The sequence below is a fragment of the Ochotona curzoniae genome, unplaced genomic scaffold (genome assembly GCF_017591425.1).
Source record: "Ochotona curzoniae isolate NIBS_2020 unplaced genomic scaffold, NIBS_Ocur_1.0 patch426, whole genome shotgun sequence".
NCBI lineage: Eukaryota > Metazoa > Chordata > Mammalia > Lagomorpha > Ochotonidae > Ochotona > Ochotona curzoniae.
The window spans coordinates 144988-154201 of record NW_024467002.1 but is presented as its reverse complement, the minus strand read 5'-3'; the positions used below and the strand labels follow the sequence as shown (position 1 = coordinate 154201).

General features: G+C 46.8%; 1 protein-coding gene across 1 annotated transcript; it reads left to right on the top strand.

Annotated features, from left to right (window-relative positions):
- The first annotated feature begins 501 nt into the window (after positions 1-501).
- LOC121167771 (leukocyte elastase inhibitor-like) lies at positions 502-8088 on the top strand. Its single transcript, XM_040997354.1, has 7 exons — positions 502-559; positions 1674-1849; positions 3631-3768; positions 4481-4598; positions 6195-6337; positions 6425-6592; positions 7567-8088. The coding sequence occupies exons 2-7, from the start codon at positions 1682-1684 to the stop codon at positions 7969-7971; spliced, it is 1140 nt and encodes a 379-aa protein (XP_040853288.1). The 5' UTR covers positions 502-559; positions 1674-1681; the 3' UTR covers positions 7972-8088.
- Positions 8089-9214: the final 1126 nt, after the last annotated feature.

The window sequence follows — 9214 nt, the reverse complement described above, 5'->3', positions numbered from 1 at the left end:
TGGGAACCAAGGGGACTGGACAGCGGGGGAGGGGCCTTCAGGGACAGCTGCAAAGCCAGGCTTCAAGGCTGTTCTACCTTGAAAAAAAAAAAAACCCTCTGGTGGGGGCTGGGGGCACTCTCTTTCTGCCCTCTTTTAAGGGCTCCCAAATTTATTTTCTTTCTCCTCCCCACAAAAATTCTTTGAGTCTGCAGTGTGGAGATTCCAGAGGGGCTGGAGTGTCCTCTAGCATACAGTTGGTGTCCTTTAGCTGTTCATGTCTTCGTAAGAAATAGCTCATCGCTGGAGATTCGTGGGATCTCTAGAGCTGAGAGGTGTTGAAGCCCCTGGCCGTCTCCCCACCCCGGCTCCCTACCCGGCTCCCTACACGAGCAGAGGGCGGGGTTTTCCCCTAAACCAGGGCTTTACTCATCAGATTCTGTACACTCACAGTGCAGGGCCAGGGAGCTGGCAGGAGGCCCAGCCTGGACACGCCCCTTCCGCATGTTATAAGGCGCGGCCTCGGGCTCTGGTCAGTTCCTCTGCAATCCCAGCCTGGAGTCGGTGGCCAGTACAGCAGGTAAGCAGAGAGGCCCTGACCGGAACAGCCTGGCACCATGGCTGGACTTCTGCGGTACCCCGAGAGGGACAGGGCTGGAGAGTGGCAGCTCCCAGCAGCCCCGAGGCCGAGGCGGAGCCACAGCGCGGTTCACAGGGCTCTTCCTTCTTTGCAACTCCCTCCTCCTTTCTGGTGCCTGGACCCAGCTCTCCGGTTCTTTGCAGCTCCAGGAAGCAGGAGGGTGTGGCCACGGCAGCTAGCCTGAGCTGCTGACCCACCTGGGCTGCTGAGGGTCTGTGTCTTGGCCTGAGCCAGCCAAGGGTACCCCACCTCGCACCCACCCCCAGGCCAAGTGCCCTGCACCTGCTGCAGTGACCCAGGGGACCCTCGTCCCCATCTGGTTTCCCAGCTGGGCCTGGAACACGCCTGTTCTGAACAGGAAGGCTGTGTGGCCTGAATCTCAAACATGACGATGATGAGCCTGTTGATTCTCATGGTGTCTTTGCCGGGACTTGTTTTCATGAGCAGTAAGGAAACATGATTTTTTAAATTTTTTTAACTATAAATGCCATGAAGTAATGAAAGCCATGGGTTTGTTTTGGGAGTGACTCTGAAGTTTGAACCAGAGGGACAGAAATGTGCATTATTGCATCTTGGGGTGCCCATGTGGCCATATGAGCCCCCAATAAACAGAAATCATTATGTCTGGCTTAATGCAAGTGGGACTTGATATCCCATAAATCTACAGTAAATCAGACGGGTTGAACGTGATCAGGCTGTGTGATCCTCACATAGTGATGCTACAAATATGAAACTGGTAGGGGTGGGTTATGAAAGGGCATCCACCCCAGGCGGTACACGCCTCTTCCCAGGGAGTGTGGTGTGGGGTGGGACACTCCCTCCTCAGACTGAGCTGTGCACAAGGTCAGCTCTCAAGGAGTCCCCAGGTTCTAGCCCCTGTGCTCCTGCAGAGTGCGGCTGCACTCCTGAGAAAAGCATGAGGGAGAGAGAGGGAGAAGCTGCAGGTGCCAGGATGGTTTGCATGTGTGAAGGAAGCCAGTGATGATGGGCAGGTGGCTGTGTGAGCTATGCCAGCTTGGGCAGTGGTCATTTCATGCCCTCTGTTCTGTCACAGACGTCACCATGGAGTCACTGAGTGCAGCCAACACCCATTTTGCCTTGGACCTGTTCCTGGCCTTGGACAAAGACAACCCTACAGGAAACATCTTCGTGTCTCCCTATAGCATCTCCTCGGCCATGGCTATGATCCTCCTGGGGGCCCGAGGAGACACGGAGGCCCAGCTGTCCAAGGTCAGCAGACGCCTTGTCTTCCCTCGCCCTCTGTCTGTACTGTCAGCATGATAGACCATGGGGCTGTCCCTGACCCTGTGTGGGGTACCCTGTCTGCCAGGGCTTTGGGGTGAGTTCAGCCTTGCAGCAAAACCCAGATTGCATGCCTTGTTGAGCATCTGCTGTGTGTTTTGAAGGCATGCAAGTGAACAAAGCTGCCCAAATCCCCACACAGGAGGCTGCTGCCATTCCCATGGGTTGCAGACATTGGGCAGCTATTCTGTAAGCCATGTCCCCTCCTGAGCCTGGCAGAATCAGGGTCTTGCAGAGGGAAAGGACCCCAGAGAGAGTTGGAATCTGGCAGGTTGGGACCAGGCTCTTGGTACTGTGGCAGCAAGTGGAGAGGCCAGGATGGCAGGCATTTCCTTTCCACGTTCCTGGGCGTGGAGGGGACATTTTGGCTCTTGAGGGTCCTTCAGATGGGAGGGTAATTCTCACTTCCTCTTGAAGCCCAGAGAATGGGAGTGGCAGTAGATGGAGGCTTTTTGAACACACCTGTTCCTCTGTCCCTGATGGTAGGCAGGTGTAGCCTGGTCAAGGTCAAGCTTTGGGCAAGCCCTTATGACTCATCAGATTGCAATATAAAACTATCTCTCTCTATTTCTCTCTCTGTCTCTCTCTTTCTCTCCACTTTTCAGATTTATCTATGGTTTTTTGGAAAGGCAGAGTTACATAGAGAAGGCAAACAGGGAAGGCAAGACCTTCCATCTGCTGGCTTACTCCACAAATGGTTGCAAAGGATGGAGCTGAGCTGATCCAAAACCAGGAGCAAGGAGCTTCTGGGTTTCTCATGTGGGTTTGGGGTCCCAAGCATCTGGGTCATGTTCAACAGCTTTCCCAGGCCACAAGCAGGGTTACTGGACGGAAAAGGATCAGCCAGGACACAAACTGGTGCCCATGCTGGATCTTGCAAGTGGAAGATTAGCCAGTTGAGCCATTGTCCCAGAACCACTATAAAATGTTCTTAAATATCCACTTTAAAAAAAAAACACTGATATTAAATATTGGCTAGTTCCTAAAGTATTACAGATATCTTCTCAGTTTTTTCTGAGACTTATGAATCTCAGGAATGATAGGGTTAAGAGATCAAAGCTGCAAGTCCAAATGACTGCGCGCAGTACTCACAGTGCCCTTTGTTGATGGATGTTTTTTGTTCTCAGGGTCTAAAAAGCAAAGGGCCAGCCAGGCCTCATAAAACCATAGAGGGTTTCTTAATGTATACCCCATAGGTGTGTGGGAGGTGACAGGGAGATGGGGGAGACAGGGAAGGAATTAAGCCAAGTTAAAGAGATCATTTTTCAATAAATGAGTTTATGGGTGCTAATGTGGTAGGAGGAGAAAGAAGCAACCATGTGTGATGGAGAAGGATGGGAGTTCTCCTCTCCACTGCTGATCCCAAAAGATTCAAGACAGCTCATCTGTGGCTCACAACGTGAATATTAAATATCGCTTGTCAATTTCTTTGGTAGGATGGGGAGAGAAAAGCAGATCATGGGTTACCACCTACATCCTGGGACAGGGAGTGATGTCCCGAGGTTGCTGCAGTGGTTCCTGTGTCCCTGGGGCTGTGTTGTGGGGTTTCCTGAGGCTGGTTGCTCCTTGGACCTAGGAGTCCAGTCCCAAGCTGGGCCCTTCCCATTGGTGGTGAGAAGGCGTTGAGTTGGATGGCAGCAGAATGCTCAGGACTCGCTCTGTAACTCCGGCATGGGTGGCTGTTGGCAATGTGTGTCTTTGGTTCTTAGGCTTTTCATTTTGATGCCGTGGAGGATGTTCATTCGCGATTCCAGAGCCTGCATGCTGAGATGAGCAAGCGCAGGGAGGCCTGTGTGCTGAAACTCGCTAACAGGCTCTATGGAGAGAAAACCTACGCCTTTCTCCCTGTGAGTATCCCCAAACCCCACCGGGCTTGCCTCCCTCACACAGCCATGGACAGTAGCACATTCACAGGTTTATAAGCATTCAGAAAACAAAACAAAACACAAAACACAAAATCCGCCATTTGGAGTGGACCCTGTGACAGAAATCTCCTGCCCTCTCAAGAAACTTATGTGGTCGTTTCAAGTGTCTAGAGTGAAATGATCCCTTCTGGATGCTCTGTTCAAGCAGGTGTGACTTCCAAGAAAAAGCAAATGTTTGCATGTATATACATATATATATGTACATATTGATAACTATATGTATATATGTGCATGCGTGTGTGTTTAGTCCAAGATTACAAATGAATGAGTAGGTTTTACATTATGCACCTATGACGGTTAGGCTTACCATGATTGAACTATACACTGAAAAATTATTAAGATGATAAATGAGTGTGTCTTCATAGCATAAAGTTTTGAAAAACTTTAAAGTTTTGTGGTATAATGAAATGGGGTCTTTTTTTTTATACAATTTTCATGAATTTTTAGGAAGCTTTTTTTTTTGTACAAACGCATTTCAAAGTTTGTGGAAACATGGAATAAAAAATGTATACTTTAAAATGAAAGTGTAAAATTCACATGGATATTATCTTATTTCACCCTTCGCATGAATTTTTGACAGCTCCTTATGTCAAGTAGAAGTTATTCATGCTATTTCCCTTTAATAACAAAATAGGAATTCTTGGCTTCAACTCAGAAACTGTACGGTGCTGACTTGGCCAGGGTGGATTTTCAGCAGGCCTCGGAGGACGCCAGGAAGGAGATAAACGAGTGGGTCAAAGGTCTGACAGAAGGTGAGAGACTGGGCAGGTGTTTCCCTCTGTCCACCTTCCCCACATGTGTCTCCATCCTTGCTCATTTCCAGGCCCCTGCATCCTGGCCCATACACATGGATGTTGAGCAGGAGCCCCAGTGTGCGTGCATTGTGACATCTGCAGTGGCTGTTGGTGTCACCCAGCTCTCCCATGTTAGAGGTGCACCCAAGGACACACACAGACAGAACTGGGCAGCCAAAAGACTCCTCGTACACTCCATTAAGTACCCCCAAACTTAAAGCTGATGTTGACGATAGAATCAATGGAATTAATTGTGGAGGAGCATCCAGCATTCTAACAAGAAGCTTTATAGCACATGGGAGGGTGCTGTGTTGGTTTGAGTGCGTGGGGAATCTGAGCTCTGTGTGTGTGAACTGTCATGGCTGAGTGGTGCCTGAGAACATCTTGACTAGGAGCGGTGCTGGTATTTTTGCTGTCCCTCCAAGTGCCAGCACATCTACAGGGTCTCCATCACTCATGTGGTTGTACCCATTAAGGGATATTTTCTCTCCATGGAATAATTGCCCTTTTTTTGGATTCTTCACTGATTGAATGATTTGAAAGGCAGTTTTACACAGAGAGAGCGAGAGAGAAAGAGAGAGAGAGATTTTTCATCTGCTAGCTCACTCCTGAAAAGGCTATAGTGTCCATGTCAACCAAAAGCCTGGAACTCTATCCTGGTCTCCCATGTAGAAGGCAGGGGTTCGAGCAATTCTATCATCACAAGCTGCTTCCCATATGTGTTAACAGGGAGCTGGATTCAAAGCAGAGTGTCCAGGACTTGATCTGGTACCAACAGGAGATGCTGATGATGCAGGAGGAAGCTTTACCCACTGAGCCACAACAATGACCACTTCTATTCTTCTGCTTTCTTTCTTTTTATGTGAGAGTGGACTTGGCCTTGAAAGACTGGAAGAGGTGACAAGAGACTGATATGTCATTAATGAGTAAACACTTAGCAAGTAAAGCTCATAGATGATCAGACAACCCAGAAGAGAATTTCAGTGCCTTTAGCCTTTGGGTTCGGCTTGCACTTGTTAGAGTCTTGGCTCCTTTGCTTTAGAATCTGGGTCCTCCTGACCTAACTCACAGTGTGGTTTGTATTTTAAGCAGAAACACCCAATAGGCCTTTCCTAACCTCACACCATGCTAAACGAAAATTCAGTAAAAGATACACATTTGGATTGCAAGTCAGTGTCAGAACATTGCCAGTCCAGATTTGAAATTCAAACATGAGAGGGTTTTATTTTTTAAGTTTATTTGAAATGCAGAGTGACAGTTAGAGAAGGAGAGAGAAGGTTGTAGGGAGAGAGATTTTGCTTCTCCTGGTTCATTCCCCAGATGGCTGCAATGGCTGGGGCTGCACCAGGACAAAGCCCTGAGCCTGGAACTCCCTCTGGGTCTCCCGTGTGGGTGGCAGGGGATCATCTTCCACTGCCTTCTCATGGAGCATGCAGGACTCAAAGTGATGCTCATATGGGAAGCTGGTGTTAAGGGAGTGGCTTACAAGGGTCATTGCACTGCAGTGCAGGACCCAACAACTTGAATTTTGGTTGCTTGTTTTTTCGTTTGTAGGTAAAATCCCGGAATTGCTGGCCCCAGGTGTGGTTGATAGCCTGACGAAGCTTGTCCTGGTGAATGCCATCTATTTCAAGGGGAAGTGGCATGAGGAGTTCAAGAAAGAGAGGACCACCGATGCCCCATTCAGACTCAACAAGGTGAGGGGATGGAACTGACCACGGGATACTCTGTACTCCTAAAAACAAAACTCAGACACTAATCAGTGATTTTTTTCAATGGTTCAGAGAGAGACCAAGACAGTGAAAATGATGTACCAGAAGAAGAAGTTTCGCTTCGGCTACGTCCAGGAGCTCAGGTGCCGCGTGCTGGAGCTGCCTTACCAGGGCAAGGAGCTCAGCATGCTGCTGCTGCTGCCCGACGACATCGAGGACGAGTCCACGGGGCTCAAGGAGGTACTGGCCCGCAGTCTCTGGGTTCATGCTCTGTGTGTGGGGTGTGTTTCCTGTTCATCTTTTCTCTGAGTGCAAGGTGGAAGTCTCGAGCCTCATTGAAGAAATTATGAGTATTGGTAGGACAAGTAGAATGACAGTTCTCTTCTAGTGCAATAGCAGTAACAATAACAATGACAAGAGCTGACAGTTATAGTCTCTTGTGCCAAGCACTGTGTGAACATCGGTTCACTGACTCTCAGAACACTGTTGTGGGACAGGTGCAGTTACTACCCCAAGTAGATGAGGACCTTGCTGTAGTACATCATCTGCCAGGAGAACTGTTACCTAGTAGCTGAAGTTCATAGAACTTACTCCTGTTCCAGGAGATTTACAAATTATCAGAGCTTCAATGAAATTAAAAGAAATAAAGCAAAGCATTAAGATTTTCTTTGGAAATTTTACAAAATTTGTCTCATGTATCTTTCACCCCATTATAAAAATGAAAGCTATCATATAACCTATTCCAGTATTTCAGTGTGGTATTTAGTAAGTCATGGATGATGGATAATTGTTGAAATGAAGGATGGATTAAGGGCAGATGTTTGGTAGGTGGGTTAATGGATAAGGAATAAAGAGATACGTAGCTAGCCAGAATGTGAATAGATGGATAGGTTGGTGGATAATGAATAAGTGGGTGTTGAGTGGGTGAGTAAGTGCCTGGGTGTCTGGGAGGGTGGGTAAAATGGTGCAGGGTGAAGAATGATAGAGCTGGTGATTTCCAAAGGTCTATACTTGGCCCTGTGTTGACTGGACACTTAGATCTGTTGTATTTCACCAACACCAGAAAAGAAATGAAATCTTCCAAATTGTCATCTGACTACAATACTGACAGAACTCCATCTGCTACTGATAGGATGAGTTGATCCCTTTAAATAATGCTTTCTGATTTCACTTATGCATCACTAATTTAAACTCTCCTTTTTTTTTTTACCTAGATTGAGAAGCAATTGACCTTGGAGAAACTGAATGAGTGGACCAAACCTGAGAAGATGAGTACCATTGATGTCCATGTCAGGTTGCCTAGGTTCAAACTGGAAGACAGCTACGTCCTCAACTCCCATCTGGCCCACCTAGGTGTACAGGATCTCTTTAGTAGTGGCAAGGCTGATCTGTCTGGCATGTCAGCAGCCAATGATCTTTTTGTCTCAAAAATTGTCCACAAGTCCTTTGTGGAAGTGAATGAAGAGGGCACAGAGGCAGCAGCCGCCACTGCTGGCATAATGATGATGTGTATGTTGATGCCAGAGGAGAATTTCACTGCCGACCATCCATTCCTTTTCTTCATTCGGCACAATCCCACATCGAACATCCTGTTCCTTGGCAGAGTTTGTTCTCCTTAGAAGAAGCAGACAGTGGAAGTAGATGGTCACCCTTAAAGCTATCTTCCAGCCACATGCTTAATGGTGACAATTATCATACATCCTTGCCAATAAAAATATGCAGAAGCATATCTTTAATTTCATTTATAAGTTGTCATTGTTGGGCTTCCATTCCCCTGAGTATATATAGTCTCTCTATATAATTGATATATACTTATGATGTGTATAAAGATTTTATATGTATATAAGATATAAACAAACATACATACATACATGCATCAAAGATGTATTTATTTGAAAACTGAAGTTACAGCAAAAGAGGTACAGAAGGAAACAGAAAGTTCCTCCATCTACTAGCTCACGCTCTTGGTACCCATAATGGGGCAGGGCCACGCTGAAGCTAGGACCCAGGATTTTGATCTGGGTCTTCCACATGGCTTAAGGAGCCAAAATACTTGGGTCATCTTCTGTGGCTTTTCCCAGGGAGCTTGGTTGGTAGCTAGATCACAAATGGAGGATTCAAACTGGCACCCAAATGGGATGCCGGATTTATACACTGTAGCTTTACCCATTATTCCACAATGGCAGCTCCGTTTTTTTATTTTTACATTAGAAAGATCTCATGATTGCATAATTGTGTAAAATTTAGAAAACAAAACAAAAAAAAAAAGATTTTTTGGTAATTCATTCTGTAGTTTTTAAATTCTTAACAATGACCAATGGAAAAGCTATGGAAAAGCATACAGTACTGGTTTATTTTAGAATCAGAGGAAGCTGTAACTGTTGAAGAGAGGATTTAACACAACTGTTTAGTTGAAGTAGAGAAGTGCCCGATGAATCTCCAGATAGTGAAGGAAAATGTGCTTACGTTTGTGGGATTAGTGTCCTACCACATGCCTCTGGTTTAAATGTGTCCTTAAGAGCTCATCACCTCCCTGTGTATATGTGGAAGGCATCTCATGCAAAATTTCAAGGAGTCCAGAGCTGGGAGTGTAATAATAGTAACAATAGGTAAAGGGCTACAAAGGGGCAAAATTCCGTAGGAACAACTGCTAAGCAAAATTGCAGTGTCTCTCTGGTGTCACTGCAGTCTTGAGGCTGGCTATTGTTAAGGTGACATGATGGGATGGCCTTGAGCAAGGCTGTGCTGGGAGCTGGGATGACAGCCCTTTGATTCGTGGAAGCCTTGCTCAGATGGGCTCCTCTGGGTGGCACTTGGAATCACTAGTTCCTAACACTCCCTCAGATCCTGCGCATCAGCCTG

Coding starts and splice junctions, on each gene's coding strand:
- LOC121167771 (XM_040997354.1), top strand. CDS start 1,682: ATGGAGTCACTGAGTGCAGCCAACACCCATTTTGCCTTGGACCTGTTC. Junction 3,769..4,480: donor AAACCTACGCCTTTCTCCCT/GTGAGTATCCCC, acceptor ATAACAAAATAG/GAATTCTTGGCTTCAACTCA. Junction 4,599..6,194: donor GGTCAAAGGTCTGACAGAAG/GTGAGAGACTGG, acceptor TTTCGTTTGTAG/GTAAAATCCCGGAATTGCTG.